The 21,496-nt window shown below is 37.7% G+C and overlaps 1 protein-coding gene across 2 annotated transcripts in view; it reads left to right on the top strand.

Moving 5' to 3' along the window:
• Nucleotides 1-16,030: 16,030 nt before the first annotated feature.
• The window catches only part of LOC147630383 (translation factor GUF1 homolog, chloroplastic-like), a 91,917-nt gene continuing 86,451 nt past the window's right edge, over nucleotides 16,031-21,496 (top strand). The window contains exon 1 of one of the 2 annotated variants that reach the window (XM_086810246.1): nucleotides 16,031-16,555. In XM_086810246.1, the coding sequence (XP_086666372.1) occupies nucleotides 16,223-16,555 (333 nt within the window). In that variant the 5' untranslated portion in view covers nucleotides 16,031-16,222. The remainder of the gene's footprint in view (nucleotides 16,556-21,496) is intronic. The other variant, XR_015267632.1, reaches the window with a different exon arrangement.

The following is a 21,496-nucleotide window of genomic DNA, read 5'->3' as shown; positions in this document are numbered from 1 at the left end:
ATCTAGAGTGGTGGAAGATAAAGGGGCAACATTGCTCATAAGCACTTTATATTATATTGCTCATGTGTGTGGCTTAAGCACCGAGTAAGGGTGGGATCTACTGTGCATGTAGTAGTAGATTTGATGCATAACTAAGATTGGTATGGTGTGCATGTAGTAGATTTTATGTGCAACTAAGATTTGTAAGATTCCTCCCTCCAGCTTTTAAGGTGTACAGGTGTAAGAACCTCCAGCTTTTAAGGTGTACAGGTGTAAGAACTTCCCCTTCTGATCTTGTAATTATTCCCCTCTCTGAAATAGAAGAAAGATCATGTTTTACCCTGTTTTGGCCTAGAGAGAGAAAATGTCTAGAGGGAGGTAATATAAAATTGAGATATTTTTTAATATAAAAATCCTCCTAGTGTCTAAAATGGTTTCCCTTAAAAGAGAAATTCAAAAAGAACTTTCCAATGTGCAATTGGAATTAATTGAAAATAGGTATAAAGGACCTTAGCCTAAGGGTCTAGATTTTCAGAAATTTTTAGATTATGATCCAATTAAGTTTTCTATGGGCCAATAGGATCAATCCAAGTGTGGGAGGGAGATAAATCCAATGAATAAAAGAAAATACCCAAAAATGAGTAAATGCCCACATAAGATGAAGAGTTGACTGAGTACAAGGTTTATTAGTAAAAAACTATGAGATATTACTAAAAAAATGAGATATTTTGGGTATCATGACACATTTTTGACACCTTGGTAGGCACCTATTTCACACATGTGGTGGAGTTTTTAACTCAAAAAAATTGTGATATTTTTATGTCTCCTCTCTCCTAGATCAAACCAAATCAAAAGGGAGCCAAACTAGGTCCAAATCTTGTCCAAATTCAGCCAAACTGAACCTGGAAAATTCTAGAACCTAGTTGGACTTGGTTAGAGGCCTCCCTCACCTATAAATAGATCCTTAGTCCTTTTTAAAAAAATCTGTAAACTATACCATGCCAGTATTATACTAAAATAATGATATTTTCTATTATCCTCTAACAATTTGGAGAGACTGGAGCTTCTCTCTCTCTTCAACCTTCTTTGGAGCCTTCCTCAACATACTAACCAATTGATTGGTTGGGGGCCTCTCCTAAGACTAAAGAATCAAGCCAAACAAGAGGTAAAGTGTGACTTTATGGTCTTTTTTCTTAATCTTCTAAATGTTTTTCACTCCTCAACCCCTCTCAAGCTTGAGAAGTATTCAATTGAATGGTTCTTCAATGCAAATGAAGCTCTCTAATGAATTTTAGTGATTAATCACATAAAGTTTATATTTATGCTTAAATTAGAATGCTTTTATGTTTATCTCTCTCTCCCCCAAAGAATGGTCATTCATATGACCAATTCTCTATTCAATTAGTGCTTCTCATGGAGAAATTCTCAATTCACAAATCAAACTCTAGGCTTGTGAAGCTAGAGGTTTAAGAAAATGGTTTTTATACTTATATGCTTGAAAATTATACTTATATGCTTGAAAATTATGGTAATATTATGAGATAAATCCATAAATTAGATTTAAGGCTAAAAGATAGTTATACTATCATAATTACGTTACTATGTCTTATTCTTTTCATAAAAATTAAAAATTGCCAGTAATAGCAGAGCGGAGCTATGGCAAAATTTTTAAGAAAATTGATACATAATTCATTCTTATACATAACGTGAAAAGAGGACTTCCTACCATATTCTGGGATTGAATATCCTAGACTAAAAGAATGGTTTTTTGTCACATTCAATGGAAAACTAATTTTTAAGTTTATGTGTAATTAAATAATTAAGAAAAGAGAAAATTATGATAATTATATTTAAATGATAAAAGAGGAATTTCTATGACATTTGGAGTTCAATCATTTAAATGGAAAAAAGAGAAATTACTAGAATATTGAAATTAATGGATATTTTATTTAAATTTAAATATAAATTTTAGATAAATTTATTTTATGTATGAGGAATATTTATTTGATAAAAGAGAAATTCCTATGACATTGGAATTCAATCATTTAAATGGAAAAAGAGAAATTCCTAGCATATTGAAATTAATGGATATTTTATTTAAACTCAAAGATGAATTTTAGATCAATTTATTTTATGCATGAGAAATATTTAAATGATAAAAGAGAAATTCCTATGACATTTGGAATTCAATCATTTAAATGGGAAAAGAGAAATTCCTAGCATATTGAATTAATGAATATATTATTTTAGATGAAATTATTTTATGAGAAATATTTGATGATAAAAGAGGAATTCCCATGACATTGGAATGCAAATAATCAAATGCAAAAAGAGGAATTCCCATGATATTTGAGGTCCAAGAAATTAAATGGGAAAAAGAGCAATTTTTAGTATAATTCGATTTATGATTATTTATCAAAAGTGAAAATATGGGTAGAATTGATTTTTATAAATCCCATAAATTCTTTTATTCAAAAGAGGAATATCGAATATAATTCATTTGAGGAATTGAGAAAGAATATGGAAATAGTCGTCGAGAAAAAGAACCTTTATCTAGGCCACGCAATTGGTAGAAATTTAGAAAAAGTCCCATTATCGGTATTGAAGTAGTAAAAACTACTAAATGGGAATAGGATGTGGAACGGATGTGATAAGATGTAAATGGGAGTGATAAGATGTAAATGGGATGCGATAGGATGTGAATGGATGTGATAAGATGTAAATGGGATATGATAAGATGTAAATGGGATGCGATAAGATATGAATGGATGTGATAAGATGTAAATGGGATGTGATAGGATGTGGTGTAATGAAAATGAATGTGGATGAGATGTGAAGTAAATAGATGAGGATGTGAATGATGAGATGAGAGGATATGTGAAAGGGTGAGATGGGAAGTAAATGGAGGTGGATGTGTATGTGAAAGAATGTGATGTAAATGGATGTGGATGTGTATGTGAAGAATGGATGTGAATGTGTATATGAAAGAATGGATGTGGATGTGTATGTGAAAGAATGTGATGTGATGTAAGGGAATGTGGATGTGGATGAGATGTGGTGTAATCTAAAGAGATGTGGATATGAATGTGATGTGGATATGGATGAGATGTGATGTGACGTGACTATATGTGGATGCGAAGTGATAGATATGAATGTATGGATAGATGTGGGTAGTCATACATGTGAATGATTGGATGGATGTGGATGAATGAGATGAGATGTGTATGAATGAGATGAGATGTGGATAGATGTGATGTGATATAATGTGGATAGAATGTATGTGATGGGATAGTGATGAGAATGAATGTGATAGATATGAATGAATGTGATGTGATGGATGTAAATGGATGTGATGTAAATGAATGTGATGGACGTGAATGGATGTGATGCGAATGAATAAGATGGATGTGAATAGATGAGATGTGATGTGAACGGATGTGATGCGATGTGATGTGAATCGGATAGATGTGAATGAATGAGATGTGATGTGAAATGGATGTGATGTGAATCGGATAGATGTGAATGAATGAGATGTGATGTGAATCGGATAGATGTGAATAAATGAGAAGTGATGTGAAATGGATGTGATGTGAATCGGATAGATAAGAATGAATGAGATGTGATGCGAATGAATGAGATGTGATGTGAAATGGATGTGATGTGATATGATGTAAATTGGGATAGATGTGAATGGATGAGATGTGATGTGAATGGATGTGATGTGATGTGAATCGGGATAGATGTGAATGGATGAGATTTGATGTGAATGGATGAGATGTGATGTGGATCGGGGTAGATATGAATGGATGAGATGTGAATGAATGTGATGTGATAAGATGTGGATATGGGTAGATGCGAGTGGATGAGATGTGATAGGGATAAATGAGGAAAGATGTGATGAGATGGAAAATGATGTGATTGGATGAGAATGGGAATACATATGAACTGGACGTGGATTAAATAAAGTGGACTAATAAGGAATAATGTGGAAAGTCAAGAGTTTATTATAGAAACTGTATTTAAATGACTATTTTATGTCAATAATGCTAGGGAAGCATTTTGACCGTCTTATGAATGAGGTCGTGGAGACCTAACTGATAAAGTTGCAACGCTGGGACGGAGAGTCAACGGAGGACGTTTCGAGTAGCAAGGTCGACCGAGGTCTTGACTAGCCTCAGTTTGATTTAAAAGGTGACCTACGAAGGATCCTAGAGGGTGCTGACCATATGGTGCTCGGGCTCTGGGTCGCCGAAGATACCCACACGTGCGTCGAGGAAGATATTGGAACAAGGAGTAAGAGTTGTTTTTTGAATTCGGGCATGGATCTGGTTGATTGACCTTGCCGGTCCTCAACGTATGAGTCCATGGCTCTTTTATATGGATCTCTTGGTTGATCTTGCTGATCTTCAACGGAGAGTCCATCTGGATTTGTATAAGTGAATATATTTCCGGGTACTATGAGCTAGGTACTATTGAAAAAGCCCCTGAGTGGACAAGTGGTGAGCGTTCTGGTTACCAATGATGCCATAGGTACACCGATGAAGGAATGATTGGAAATTAGAATTCAATCGGATATTTTGAAGGATTATGATCAGTGATTCTATGGTTTCATTAAAAGATTGTTTTAAAGACAGCTGAATCTATGAAACATGCAATTTCATATTGGGTGTGTAAGTGGTGTGACTAGCTTGAAGTTTGCATGAAGATCCGGCTAGGGGACCTGGGAACTCTTTTCCCTGGTACCCGAGACAAAACCTAACCAAATTCCTAAATGGATCCCATCACTACAGTGGTTAGGCGGTTGGCTAACCCATCGGACTAGATGGGGATCCATTCTGTTATGGTACGATAGATGAAGTAAATCCCGGGTAGTCTTGTTCTATGGAAAAGAATCAATGGCTGTGCCTCTCGATGAGGAAAAAAGCGTTGGTATCTATGATCCAAGTGCAAGTCTTTTCCTTGATCTGACCATGTGACTTACGGGTTCGGTCAGATCAGTTTGGTTAGTGATGACCTTGACTATGTTAGAAAAAAAATCCCATAGAGGAATGGCCCGTGCTTTCTGGGCGAGGGAAGTTTTTCGGAGTTCGGTTTTGGAAGACCCGAGGGATTAGTCTCTTGTCCGGATATCCGTGGGTGGGCGGGCCCCCAAGTGAGGGACCCTGCCCCACGCAAGAAGTGCTATTTTCGCTGCTAGCACCCCCGAATTCGTTGCGCGGATGGGGGGGGATCTTTCAGCTGGTATTAGAGCGAATTGTCTAAAGTGGATCAACCGAGAAGCCAGAAATTAATGTAGTAGTAAAAGGTTGTAATTGTGTGATGAAATTCATACAAATTGATAATCAGAATGAAGATTCATAAATTTGTAATTGGGTCTTCAGATGGAAGTACCACAATTGTATGGAATCCCTGACTTGCTTGAGGCCTAGACATGATAGTATTTACCTTAAAATTCCAAGGATAGTGACTACCCGTATATACCGAGGGTATTACTGTAGCTCTTTACTGGCAGCATATACGAGTAAATCTAAGACCTTGAAATTATAAGCAAAAATACTATCTAGATGATGAATTTGAATGTGGTTGATATGATTTTAAAATTCTGGTTGAGAATTGATGAGTTGATTTGGATTCTGAATTGAGTCTCATTTTAGAGATCCATTCTGTTATGGTATGATAGATGAAGTAAATCCTGGGTAGTCTTGTTCTATGGAAAAGAATCAATGGCTGTGCCTCTCGATGAGAGGAAAAAAACATTGGTCTCTATGATCCAAGTGCAAGTCTTTTCCTTGATCTGACCGTGTGACTTACAGGTTTGGTCGGATCAGTTTGGTTAGTGATGACCTTGACTACGTTAGAAAAAAAATCCCAGAGGAATTGTCCGTGCTTTCTGGGCGAGGGAAGTTTTTCCGAGTTCGGTTTTGGAAGACCCGAGGGATTAGTCTCTTGTCCGGATATCCGTGGGCGGGGCCTCGAGTGAGGGACCCTGACCCGCGTAAGAAGTGCTATTTCCGCTGCTAGCACCCCCGAATTCGTTGCACGGAGGGGGCAAGGATCTTTCAGCTGTATCAGAGCGAATTGTCTAGTGGATCAACCGAGAAGCCAGAAATTTATGTAGTAGTAAAAGGTTGTAATTGTGTGATGAAATTCATACAAATTGATATTCGGAATGAAGATTCATAAATTTGTAATTGGGTCTTCAGATGGAAGTACCGCAATTGTATGGAATCCCTGACTTGTTTGAGGCCTAGACATGATAGTATTCACCTTAAAATTCCAAGGATCGTGACTACCTGTATATACCGAGGGTATTACTGCAACTCTTTACTGGCAGTATATACGAGTAAATCTAAGACCTTGAAATTATAAGCAAAAATACTATCCAGATGATGAATTTGAATGTGGTTGATATGATTTTAAAATTCTGGTTGAGAATTGATGAGTTGATTTGGATTCTGATTGAAAAATGATGATTCATGAATTTTGGTTGAAAAGCGATAAGTTGAACAAAGCCACAATGAGGATGAATGGGACGAATCCTAGTGTTGATGATAATAACTGGAATGATGATTATGACTTCAGCAAATCCCTATGAGATTAGTGGATTGTGCTAACAGATTGCTACTGTTAACACTTACCTAGTGGATCAAGTTAAGAGATGACAAATTGAGAACCTGCATGACTGAAATTCCCGTGGAGGAATGTTCAGATAAAATTCCAAGTCTGATGGACATTATTGTATGTTATGGATATGAATGATATGATCTAAATGAATTGTTATCTGATAATGAGTTCTATATAAGGGATCTTTATCCCAAGATTCTGTTGGGTTGACCAGACTATAAGGAACCCTAGAATCAGTTGGATCTTAAGAGAAAGAGTTGTCCTCCAGCTACGAGATGAGGACATCTCGCATTTTTTAAGTGGGGTAGGATGTAAGATTCCTCCCTCTAGCTTTTGAGGTATACAAGTGTAAGAACCTCCTCTTCTGATCTTGTAATTATTCCCCTCTAGAAAATAGAAGAAAGATCCTGTTTTGACCTGGAGAGAGAAAATGTCTAGAGGGAGGTAATACAAAATTGAGATATTTTTGGATATAAAAATCCTCCTAGTGTCTAAAATGGTTTCCCCTGAAAGAGAAATTCAAAAAGAACTTTCTAATGTGCAATTGAAATTAATTGAAAATAGGTATAAAGGACCTTAGCCTAAAGGTCTAGATTTTTAGAAAATTTTGGATTATGGTCCAATTAAGGTTTCTATCCAATAGGATCAATCCAAGTGTGGGAGGAAGATAAATCCAATGAATAAAAGAAAATACCCAAAAATGAGTAAATGCCCACATAAGATGAGAGTTGACTGAGTACGAGGTTTATTAGTAAAAAACTATGAGATATTACTAAAAAAATGAGATATTTTGGGTATCATGACACATTTTTGACACCTTGGTAAGGAGAAGGGGGCACTTCAAGGAGGCGTCTATTTCACACGTGGTGGAGTTTTTAACTCAAAAAAATTGTGATATTTTTATCTCTCCTCTCTCCTAGATTAAACCAAATCAAAAGGGAGCCAAACTAGGTCCATATCTTGTCCAAATTCAGCCAAACTGAATTTGGAAAATTCTAGAACCTAGTTGGACTTGGTTAGAGGCCTCCCTCACCTATAAATAGATCCAGGTTCTAGAATTTTCCAGGTTCAGCCAAACTGAACCTGGAAAATTCTAGAACCTAGTTGGACTTGGTTAGAGACCTCCCTCACCTATAAATAGATCCTTAGTTCTTTGTAAAAAAAAATATGTGCACTATACCATGCCAGTATTATACTAAAATAATGATATTTTCTATTATCCTCTAAAAATCCTTGACAATTTGGAGAAATAGGAGCTTCTCTCTCTCTTTAACCTTCTCTGGAGCCTTCCTTAACATACTAACCAATTGATTGGTTGGGGGCCTCTCCTAAGACTAAAGAATCAAGCAAAACAAGAGGTAAAGTGTGACTTCATGGTCTTTTTTCTTAATCTTCTAAATGTTTTTCTTTTCTCAACCCCTCTCAAGCTTGAGAAGTATTCAATTGAATGGTTCTTCAATGCAAATGAAGCTCTCTAATGAATTTTAGTGATTAATCACATAAAGTTTACATTTATGCTTAAATTAGAATGCTTTTATGTTTATTTCTCTCTCCCCCAAAGAATGGTCATTCCTATTACCAATTCTCTATTCAATTAGTGCTTCTCCTCATGGGAGAAATTCTCAATTCACAAATCAAACTCTAGGCTTGTGAAGCTAGAGGTTTAAAAAAATGGTTTTTATACTTATATGCTTGAAAATTATGGTAATATTATGAGATAAATCCATAAATTGGATTTAAGGCTAAAAGATAGTTATACTATCATAATTACATTACTATGTCTTATTCTTTTCATAAAAAATAAAGATTGCCAGTAAAATAGCAGTGCAGAGCTATGGTAAAATTTTTAAGAAAATTGATACATAATTCATTCTTATGCATAACGTGAAAAGAGGACTTCCTACCATATTCTAGGATTGAATATCCTAGGCTAAAAGAATGGTTTTTTGTCACATTCAATGGAAAATTAATTTTTAAGTTTATGTATAATTAAATAATTAAGAAAAGAGAAAATTATGGTAATTATATTTAAATGATAAAAGAGAAATTCCTATGACATTTGGAATTCAATCATTTAAATGGGGAAAAAAGAAATTACTAGCATATTAGAATTAATGGATATTTTATTTAAATTCAAATATGAATTTTATATCAATTTATTTTATGTATGAGAAATATTTAAATGATAAAAGAGAAATTCCTATAACATTGGAATTCAATCATTTAAATAGGAAAAGAGAAAATCATAGCATATTGAAATTAATGGATATTTTATTTAAATTTAAAGATGAATTTTAGATAAATTTATTTTATGCATGAGAAATATTTAAATGATAAAAGAGGAATTCCTATGACATTTGGAATTCAATCATTTAAATGGAAAAAGAGAAATTCCTAGCATATTGAATTAATGGATATTTTATTTTAGATAAAATTATTTTATGAGAAATATTTGATGATCAAAGAGGAATTCCCATGACATTGGAATGTAAATAATCAAATTCAAAAAGAGAAATCCCCATGATATTTGAGGTCCAATAAATTAAATGGAAAAAAGAGAAATTTTTAGTATAATTAGATTTATGATTATTTATCAAAAGTGAAAATATGGGTAGAATTGATTTTTGTAAATCCCACGAATTCTTTTATTCAAAAGAGGAATATCGAATATAATTCATTCGAGGAATTGAGAAAGAATATGGAAATAGTCGTCGAGAAAAAGAACCTTTATCTAGACCAAGCAATTGGCATAAATTTAGAAAAAGTCTCGTTATCGGTATCGAAGTAATAAAAACTACTAAATGGGAATAAGATGTGGAACGGATGTGATAAGATGTAAATGGGATGTGATAAGATGTAAATGGGATGCGATAGGATGTGAATGGATGCGATAGGATGTGAATGGGATGCGATAGGATGTGAATGGGATGCGATAAGATGTGAATAGATGTGATAAGATGTAAATGGGATGTGATAGGATGTGGTGTAATGAAAATGAATGTGGATGAGATGTGAAGTAAATGGACGAGGATGTGAATGATGAGATGAGAATGAGATGAGAGGATATGTGAAAGGGTGAGATGGGAAGTAAATGGAGGTGGATGTGTATGTGAAAGAATGTGATGTAAATGGATGTGGATGTGTATGTGAAGAATGGATGTAGATGTGTATATGAAAGAATGGATGTGGATGTGTATGTGAAGGAATGTGATGTGATGTAAGGGAATGTGGATGTGAATGTGATGTAGATATGGATGAGATGTGTAATCTAAAGAGATGTGGATATGGATGAGATGTGATGTGATGTGACGTGATCATATGTGGATGTGAAGTGATAGATGTGAATGTATGGATAGATGTGGGTAGTCGTACATGTGAATGATTGGATGGATATGGATGAATGAGATGAGATGTGTATGAATGAGATATGATGTGAATAGATGTGATGTGATATAATGTGGATAGAATATATGTGATGGGATAGTGATGATGAGAATGAATGTGATGGATATGAATGAATGTGATGGATATGTGATGGGATAGTGATGATGAGAATGAATGTGATGGATATGAATGAATGTGATGGATATGTGATGGGATAGTGATGATGAGAATGAATGTGATGGATATGAATGAATGTGATGTGATGGATGTAAATGGATGTGATGTAAATGAATGTGATGGACGTGAATGGATGTGATGCAAATGAATAAGATGGATGTGAATGGATGAGATGTGATGTGAACGGATGTGATGTAAATGAATGTGATGGACGTGAATGGATGTGATGCGAATGAATAAGATGGATGAGATGGATGTGATGTGAATGGATGTGATGCGAATGAATAAGATGGATGTGAATGGATGAGATGTGATGTGAACGGATGTGATGCGATGTGATGTGAATCGGATAGATGTGAATGAATGAGATGTGATGTGAAATGGATGTGATGTGAATCGGATAGAGGTGAATGAATGAAACGTGATGTGAAATGGATGTGATGTGAATCGGATAGATGTGAATGAATGAGATGCGTTGTGAAATGGATGTGATGTGAATCGGGTAGATGTGAATGAATGAGATGTGATGTGATATGATGAAAATTGGGATAGATGTGAATGGATGAGATGTGATGTGAATCGAGATAGATGTGAATGGATGAGATTTTGATGTGATGTGATGTGGGACTAGATGTGATGTGGATTGGGGTAGATATGAATGAATGAGATGTGAATGAATCTGATGTGATGAGATGTGGATATGGGTAGATGCGAGTGGATGAGATGTGGATATGGGTAGATGCGAGTGGATGAGATGTGATGGGGATAAATGAGGAAAGATGTGATGAGATAGAAAATGATGTGATTGGATGAGAATGGGAATACATATGAATTGGACGTGGATTAAATAAAGTGGACTGATGAGGAACAATGTGGAAAGTCGAGAGTTCATTATAGAAACTATATTTATGACCTGTTTTTAAATGACTGTTTTATGTCAATAATGCTGGGGAAGCATTATTGACCGTCTTATGAATAAGGTCGTGGAGACCTAACTGATAAAGTTGCAACAGCTAACGGAGAGTCAATGGAGGATGTCTCGAGTAGCAAGGTCGGCCGAGGTTGACCAGCCTTGGTTCGATTTAAATGGTGAGCTTCCGGTATGGTGGTGGACGAGGGACCAAGGAAGCGGCCTATGAGTGAAGCGCTAGGTGACCTGCGAAGAGGGGTGCTAACCATATGGTGCTCGGGCTCTAGGTCACCGAAGATACCCACGCATGCGTCGAGGAAGATATTGGAACAAGGAGTAAGAGTTGTTTTCTGAATTCGGGCATGGATCTGGTTGATTGACCTTGCTGGTCCTCAACGTATAAGTCCATGGCTCTTTTATATGGATCTCTTGGTTGATCTTGCTCATCTTCAACGGAGAGTCCATCTGGATTTTTATAAGTGAATATATTTCCGGGTACTATGAGCTAGGAACTATTGAAAAGGCCCCTGAGTGGATAGGTGGTGAGCGTTCTGGTTACCAATGATGCCATAGGTACACCGATGAAGGAATGATTGGAAATTAGAATTCAACCGGATATTTTAAAGGATTATGATCAGTGATTCTATGTTTTCATTAAAAGATTGTTTTAAAGACAGCTGAATCTGTGAAACAGGCAATTTCATATTGGGTGTGTAAGTGGTGTGACTAGCTTGAAGTTTGCATGAAGATCTGGCTAGGGGGCTTGGGAACTCTTTTCCCTGGTACCCGGGACAAAACCTAACCAAATTCCTAAATGGATCCCATCACTACAGTGGTTGGGCGGTTGGCTAACCCATGGGACTGGATGGAGTTAGGTTGGACTGATGGATCCCTAAAAGGAGAGCTTCATCCAAGGAACCTATAATTCTTACAAATCACATTTAATAGAGTTCTCTCTCTCTCTCTCTCTCTCTCTCTCTCTCTCTCTCTCTCTCTCTCTCTCTCGTGCAGTAATTAAACCATATAAGAAAATAGTAAAAGAAATTGATACTCTTTGTAGACGTTTGCCTATCTCAGCCTGTCCTAGCTCCCTGTATGTAGGTACAGGTCTATAACTTGCACTGGCTATAACCCTTAGGCCTTTCGCCAAAATATAGTCGAGTCCATACTTAAAATTACGAGAATAGTGTCGGTCTACAACGGTGCATGAGTCATTTTGATTTTTGATTGTATGTAAAAATAGACTATTTTGGAGAGGCCTTTATAAAGAAAAGTTTATTTTTTCTATCAATTAGCTTTTAGTATATATATATATATTATTATATGATATTAAAGTATACTTATTTTTTCTTTTGATATTTTATATTATTTTAATTTGAATAAAGGTAATTATAATAATAATCAACCTATATTATTCATAATAGTCATTTTGGGCACACGTGTCTGTTCAACACCCAAGATTGAGTCTCACAAAATATATTCCTGACCATTACCAGCTCGCCTCCATTATCCAATCCCCAATGATCTGCACTTACATCAAATAAGTCAATCAATTAATAAATTAATTGATTAAAAATATAACAAATCATACAAAACTTCATATCATCAAAACGATGTAACTAATACTCCCACGCATTCACGGATTCACCTGTGTACGCATAAAGCAAGCTACAATCGTCCAGATTTAGAAAGGCGTCCCAATCTAAATCCATGTAGAAGAATTCATAAAAGTGGAAAACATGGGAATATAAATTCCATGGATTAACTCCAATCCATAAATAATAGAAAACATGAAAATATATATTCCATAAATTAACTCTCTATAACATGCCCTGGGGGTGACAAGCAACTATCCTCAGTTGTCACAAAATCAGAAAGAATCATCATGGGCTAGTATCTTTATAAGATGCAATTAAGGATGGATAGGTGGCGAGGGCATGATCAGGTAGCCATTGAGAATCTTCGATGGGATGTCCTTTATACTTGACCAATATATATATGCGATAAATGTTTCCTCTAATACCTCTTTTCAACTGTACAATTAACAAAAAAAAAAGAAATTGAGAATAGCAAATAACCATGAATTAACTTACTTGGCAGTTCCACTTTAAAAGACGGTTGAGTAGCAGCTCTACAACTTTGTAGAAGAAGTCGAAATCTGATTTGGTCATTTACAGTAGGTCAAAATCATGCTCCATGTTAGGGTGGTCTAAAATAGCGACCAGAAGGAAAAAGAACAATAATATGACTCTTTTTTTATTTTGGAGCATTGCTACAGCTCTAATACCATTGTTGCACAGTGAAACAAATTGCAATCAAAATAATCAAATTTTCACTTTAAATAATAATTTGTAAGAAAATAAAGCATAGAGAAATAAATACCATATTGGGTCCAATTTGCCCCCCCCCCATGTGTGAGACCCGGTCTCACACATGAGTATTTCAATGATTTATTAATATATGAAGTAATTTGGTACAATCAATCTCTTTGAAGACATCATCTCATCTCATTGGAGAAGAGAAGAGAATGTAGAAAGAAAGGAGAGCTTCATCCAAGGGACTTGCAACGTTTAATATAGTTCTCTCTCCCTCTCTCCCTCTCCCTCTCCCTCTCTCTCTCTCTCTCTCTCTCTCTCTCACACACACACACACTCATGCAATAATTAAACCATACAAGAAAAATAGTAAAAGAAACTAATAGTCAGCCTATCCTGGATCCCTGTATGTAAAGTACATGCTTACAAATTGCAGTGGCCTGTAACTCTATGGTCTTTCTCCAGAATATAGTCGAGTCCATACTTAAAATTATGAGAATACTATCGGTCTACAATCATGAGCGAGTCATTTTGCTAAATTTGATTGTATGTAAAAATAGACTACTTTGGAGAGGCATTTTTTAAGAAAGGTTTACTTTTTCTATCAATTAGCTTTTTAGTATACATATATTGTTATTATATAATATTAAACTATATTTATTTTTAGTTTTGATATTTTATATTATTTTAATTTGAATAAAGATAATAATAATAATAATCAACCTTAGATTATTCATAATAGTCATTTTGGGCACGCTTATTTGTCGACACCCAAGGTTGAGTCTCACAAATATATTCCTCACCACCATCAGCTTGCCTCCATTATCCAATCTAATGATGTGCACTTAAATTAACTAAGCCAATCAATTAATAAATTAATTGATTAAAAATATAAACAACCATATGAAACTTCACATCATCAAGACGATGCAACCAATACTCCCACGCATGTACAGATTCACCTGCGTATGCGTAAATTAAGCTATGATTGCTTGTATTTAGAAAGGCATCCTAATCATAAAAATGGAAAAGGTGGGAATATATATTCCATGGATTAACTCCAATCTATAAGTAATAGAAAACATAGGAATATATATTCCATGAATTAACTCCTCATAACAACATGTAGTAGATTTGATGCGCAACTAAGATTGGTGTGGTGTGTATGTAGTAGATTTGATGCACAACTAAGATTGGTATAGTTGGTGGATTGCATGTAAGTGTTCCTCATGGGAGAAATATACTTGAGTTACAATTTATCTCCGAATATCGCTCGTAGATGCACCATCATGGCCTTCTTCATGAAAGTGCCAATAGTGTCATACTTATGTTGCCCCCAAGAGAGATTATGTGGAAGACATGTCCAACTTCATAGGATTGGCTATGTGATAAATGAGGTTCCATGGAGAGGTGGGGACAATTTTTTTTTGGGTTGATTGTTTTCATCTCTACCAAAATGCAAAAGAGGAAAAACCAACTTCTTGATTTTGGCATCATGTGTAGGGGCATTTATAGTGAGGACAAAATCTATGGGAGTATGTGCTTGGGCTATTGACCAAATAATCAGACATGGTGATGAAGTGTATGCTAGAACAAGAGACCTTACTATGTGTCCCTCTAGGTTAGGGAGGCATGTCATAGCTATAGAAGTGTAGCATGAAATAGTGAAATATGTTTTGAAGACATTGTCGAAGCATAAGGTCATGTAATTCTCGGGCCATTTTAGGCATTATCCACCACCACAATATAAGATCATGCAAGACTTGGACCATTTAAGACATTGTCCACCTTTTCTCCCTTCCATGTATACGAATCTTTAAACTAATCAAATGATTTTATTTTGCCCAACCTTAAACCAGTCGCCAAAGGGGGGGGAGAGAGAGAGAGAGAGAGAGAGAGAGAGAGAGAGAGAGAGAGAGAGAGAGAGAGAACGAAAGATATGTTAAACGTCTACTAAAGACCCAATGGGCCTATGAGACCAAAGTGATACACTAATGTCCATGGCATATCTCATCATGGAATGGAATATAAAATAGAAACAAAACATAAACATAAACATAGCTATCTCACCGAGGTGATACAAAAGTGTCCATGGGAACTCATCATGAAATACTAGGAACATACCTCTTGGGTAGGGTGGGTCTTGATGAGCTGAGGCCACTCGGGCAAGTGCACACAATCCTAACCAATCTTCAAATAAATATGGTGGGCCTAATACAATATATCAAATCTCATTACAAGCTCAATCCCTAAATATTGTCAGTTATAACATTAGTATTAGAATAATTATTAGATTTAGTATTTGTAGATTAATGACAAATATGCACCCACAATATTTTTTTTTCTTCGCTTGAATTAAATAGTTGGGAATATTCTTTGAAATAAATCACAACCTTCATTGACTCACTTTAGTATGAGAACTAATGCAATCTTGCTTTTGCTTTTTTTAGTAGATTGCTTTTTTAGTATGAGAGATGCATGAGGGGGCAGGCGGATATGGGTTAGAGGGGGTGAGAGGAGCACTAATGTTCGAAACCTTATCGAAGCTAAGGTTTTCGTGTAAAAATTAAAGAGAAGCACCCACAATAAAAATTAATTAATACATTAGACTGAATTAAAATATGCACCCACAATAAAAATTAATTAATGCATTAGACCCACAAATATTATTGTTGATAGCAGAGTATGTGTGGACAGAAGAGGTCCTTCCTTCCATCACCTTAAGAGAGGTCCCTTCGCTTCCATCAGGCCAACAGTGTGGTCGATAGCAAACAGGCTCAAAATCTTTGGCCCGGCTTTAACACAAGTAAGATAAGAAGTGAGAGCTGCGAGGATGGCAGCAGCCTCCTCGCTGCTGGGCATGGACCTCCTCGCCTCCAATTCGAGTACCCTTCAAGCTCTCTCTTGTCGACACCAGCAGTCTGGCCATTACCACCAGCAGCCTCCTTGTCAGGCCATGCGTCTCTCTTCTCGCGGTGGGCAGCAGCGCCCACGAACCACAGATGGGCAGCATCCCCACTCTTTCACACCACGCGTGCTACGTGTGCTCTTGGGCGCCGCCCGTTGCCAAACTGGAGCCGTGGAAGCTCCTGAGCTCTCAGACCTCAAACCTTCACACCCGTCCAACATCCACGCCATTGACATGGGCAAAGATCGCCTCTCTAAGGTTAGCACTCTCTTACATTTAGACAACAAAAGAATGGGTTCTTCAGTACACCCTTCTCGCAAGTTGTTTGCTCTTGGCATTTGATTTTTAGGAGTATGCTCTTGGCATTCGATTTGAGCTGTACGCTCTTGACATTGATTTGGGTAAATATGCTTTTGGCATTTCATCATTTCATTGATTTGATCACTATATGATTTTGATCACATGCACTTGACATTTCATCATTTCATTGATTTGATCATTATATGATTTTAGTCACATGCAGTTGGCATTTCATGGATTTGAGCATGACCATTTCAGCGCCATGCTTCTGGTGTATGTCTCTTGGCAATGTACATGTTCTTGGTATTGATTCAAGTATCGATTGGTTGATCACACTTGAACTGTCTTAACTAGCAACAATGTTGGCCGCAAATTTTTGTTGCAATAGAATGAGTGCCCTGGCCATCAAAAGCATCGCAATCATGGCCGAAGGTAGCTGGGATCTAGTTGAGGAGATGGGCCATAAGAAATTGTGACATGGAGAATGGAATGTAACTTACTATGGCATGGTTTATCGTTGTGTAATGGCAGCTAATCAACATTTTGTATGTGTGTCCTATATGTGAAATGTGCAGATAGTGGTAGTTTGTTTTAGAGTATGGAAAGACTCTCGACCCTGCAAGAAGGAGATAGAGGCCTAAGTAAGTCTTTGAGGAGAGAAGTAACTTCTCTCCTCATTGACCAAGTCAGGCTTGTATTGATAATCTCCTTGAATGAGGTTTGTTGATAGATGGTTTAGTTGAATAGCTGCTCGAAGTTTTTTCTCTCATATATTACTGGATCCAAAGCCAGATCATTTGCAGGGCACATTTAGCAAACAAGTGGTATGATGAGGATTGTAAATGTAAACACAAAAATGTGTTGAAGCAGAGAAGTGGAGACAGGTATCAACTGGATTCTCATGAAGGCTGCACGATAAAATTATTCTTTGATGGAAGAAGAGGATTTCTAGAGGAAATTGAAGAGGATTTTCTAGAGGAAACCTTCATAATACATGAGCACTTTTAGGTTTTTCCCCCTTTAGTCATTATTCAAGCGAATTCTAGAGAATTGCCACATGCATAAGTCCAAAACTTATATGCACGTGCCATGCTAGGGCTACCAATTAGGGCTATGAGTAGAGAAATCAGCCCATGTTATATGTATGCCATTGTGGACACTTTGACAGATTTGCATCATTGTGCAATACACTTGCAGATTTGGGACATGCATATGTATTTCTTGTGGTGAAAGAGTTCCCTTTTAGTCCATTGATTATCCTGCTATTTATCTCCCGCATTCTTACGGTTTTGCTGGGCATTGCCTACTCGTGGTGACTTGTGACAGATTTGCTGGGTTGTTATGGCCAACAGTAATAATGACCTCTTTGGCATGCTATCTCAAGAGGACAAGCTCAATGGGGATAACTACTCTATGTGGGCTTATATGATGCGTCATGTATTGGTTGCCAAGAATGTATGGCTATATGCGCATGGCACTGAGGAGCGTTCTCTAGCACCTACTCCAGCGGAAGGTGAAGTTATTCCCGCACACCCTCCTGCAGGTCCACCTTCTCGTTCTCCTCCTACCCAGCAGCAGCGTACTTGGGATGCTAGGGATGCTTAGGTCCATGCGTTGATTGCTCTCTCGTGCCGTATCATTCCGCACATTCGTTCCTGCATCACTGCAAAGGGTTGTATTCAGGTCGCAATGAGGCTCGTGTAGCTTACCTTCGGGGCAAGCTTGAGACTGACCGCATGCTTGAAGGTGACTCTATCGATCAGTACCTTACGCATGTGAAAGATCTACGAGAGCAGCTCATTAACATTGATGAGGTCTTTATAGATGGCTATCTTGTTCAGACAGTTTTGCGTAATTTGCCCGACTCTTATCAGACATTTGGCACTAGTCTACGGTTGTTGGCTGGCAATGCACCTAATGCGGTCACTTTTGACAACCTTGTGACTCTCTTACTCAGTGAAGAGCAATCCCGTTCCAACAAGAACAACATGATGTCTGCTGAGTTAGCAATGGCTGCTCCCTTTCGCAGGAATCGATTTAGGCCTAAACCTAGCCCATCGGATCCTCCCAAGACAGAGGACAAGCTTGAAAAGAAAAAGCGCTGTAATTATTGCAGGTAAACAGGGCACACCATAGAGGAATGCAGGAAGCGTATTGAGAGTGAAAAAAAGAAGAAGCTGGCATCTTCTTCCACAGGTGCAGATCAGGCCAATTTGGCTACACATGTATCAGCCTTGACCATTACATCTTCATCACCTGCAGAGATGTCTTCTGATGCCGTTGCTTTTGATGACTATGCTCTATAGTCAGTACTTCTTGGTATGCATTGTCTGGCAGATGCATTTCAGGGGGGGATTTTACTTGCCCACATGCAGTTGGTGATACCTCATGGTCACTTATGCTTGTTGACCCTTATGCTTGTCTATGCTAGACACTTTCTCTTATGTGATGTCTATTGGAGATGCCTTTTATGCTGTTTTCCCTTGCAGCGAGATTGTTTCTACAGTGTTGACATTATCACTTTCTCACATGTGGAGTGACTTTTACACACTTGGCTAGTGTTGGCTTGCCCTCATGGTTTTGACATGTCACATGTATATTATTCATTGTGGGATTATGCATCTTTACACTTGTCATACATGCCACTGATCATGGCATCGCTGAGAGTTTACCCATCCTCTCATAGCATTGGCTGATGCCCGCCCCGTGTCCCCACTTTTCCCCCGATTTTCAGTTTTTCCCATTGCTGAATTTTTACTTTTATTAGCCCTACCATTGCTGATTTTTCCTCATCGGATCCTCCATTGATGAGTTTCTATCTCGCAGCTTACATTGCATGTCTCATAGGCATGACTTCTGGATCCTGTTGCCTTTACACATGCGTATATCTGCTACCTCTTCTTATGCTTATCACTGTTCAGTTATAGAGCTATGCTTTGTTCTCTTGTTTTCATTGATGTGGATTACATGCAGTTCAGCTTGGCATTTGGATGCTTGCCTTTAGGGGGGTATTATGCAATGCCTCTTGATTTGATGCAGTTGATGTCCACATGATCTTTGACATGCATTTCAGGTGATGCATTTATGTACTACTGTGCTCTAGCATTAGCACTATGACATTGGGGATTCTCCTTTTCCCCTTCATCACATGCACTCTACACTGTAGTGCATGGTGACAAGATGGCTCATCATCAGTGCATCATTGTTCAGCAGTAGGACCCTTTAGGATATGATGTTGTCATATGCCATGGCCCCATTGTAAGCCCCAGCACGAGCTACATAGGTCATTCCTCAGACTTAGACAATCAATCAATCAGTCAAGTCCCTGAACCCCCACTTGAAGAGAATCATTCATGCATGTAGAAGTCAATAGAAGCCTTCGGATTTGCATTTGAAAGCATTCTGCATTTGCATAGAGCATTCATCTTATGTGCATGTGATGTTGGGTAGGAGGGCAGCTAGCCTGCACACACACACACACACACACAACCTAAAGCACAGAGAAACGTAAGAGTACTGGAAAAGATGTACTCAATGAATGAATCAAATGAAAGTACAAGTGAGTACTAAAAAGCCTAGGGCTAAGTGCCCAACACACAAAAGTGTGTTCACACGGGGAAAAAACTTGTGTCCAGTCACAGGAAAACAATACCCGTGGGTAAGCTGGGTTCACACCTGAACTAGCCAGGAGTGGACATGACCAACAAACCCCCCTCAAGTGAACGGTGTGAACGGGTAGCAGGGTGATAAAGCTATGAATGTTGCCCTGCACTATGCTCCACAGTAAGAGTGATCAAGAGAGATCACGATAGCAAAGATGAACTGCATGTGCCAATGGGAAAAGCAAGCACCCCAAGCTTTGCAAACCATCATTTCTTTGTCTTTATTTCTTGTATTCCCTTGCACATCTTGGGAATGGCAAGCACATTTGCCTTTTGCTGCTTCTCATTGTCCTTACTCTTACACTCAGGGCACTCATGAAACATGTGATCTTTGCTACCACATGAGAAGCATTTCCTTGGCATATTGCTTCCTTTGCTCCGGAGTGAGGCTAAACTTGTTCTTTCTTTTCTGAGAGGCATCCTTGGGCTCCATATTTTCAGCTTTCCCACCACTCTTTATATCTTTCACAAAAAGTTTTGCATGCTGTCCGCTCTTTTGCTGGTTATGACCAGCCCTCTCTTTGCCCTTGAAAGTATGGTCTCCTTTGGCAGAACATTGCAATTTATGCTCTAGTTGCTCGGTGGTGAGAGTGGCTGCTATATAGTCCTGCAAGGTAGCATTGTAGTGAGTCTCAAGACCGGATTTGTAGACCAGTTGAAGTCTAGACTTGAACTTCCTTTTCTTCTTGGGTTCTCCCACAAACAAGAATGGCGAGACCTCCAAGTAGATCTTCCAAAACTTGTTTATGTGTGTGCACAGACTCATTGTCCTTTTGCTCAATCTTATCCCACTTACTCATGATCTTCTCCACGGCATTGGGAGGCAAGAATTGTGCGGAAAATCTCTCTTTTAAGTCCTTCCATGTGTGAACGGGGCTGCTAGAGAGCTTTTCCGTGATCTACCACTGGGTAGATGAGCCCTTTAGAAACATGCTCACTTGGCAAATCTTTGATTTCTCAAAAAACTCCTCATCATTGAAGGCAATGTCTAATTGGGTTATAAAAGCCATTGCCTTGCTTGCATCATAATCACCATGATAGGCTTCAGATTTTATAGATTTGTCACCTGCTTTGAATTCTTTAATCTTCTTGGCATGGTGACTCTCATCTTCTAGCTTTCTCTTCCAGTTATCCAATGGGGCAGCAGTAGGTGCATGTTTAAGACCTTGCCGAGAAACATGCGGCATGGAGGCATGTGCTCTATGCAATGGTGACGATTGCAAAGGCGGCCTCCCAA

The sequence above is a fragment of the Cibotium barometz genome, chromosome 16 (assembly GCF_041138505.1).
Source record: "Cibotium barometz isolate CiBa-2024 chromosome 16, ASM4113850v1, whole genome shotgun sequence".
In the NCBI taxonomy this organism is placed as follows: Eukaryota; Viridiplantae; Streptophyta; class Polypodiopsida; order Cyatheales; family Cibotiaceae; genus Cibotium; species Cibotium barometz.
Note: the sequence above shows the minus strand (reverse complement) of the source record. Positions and strands in the feature narration are given on the sequence as shown.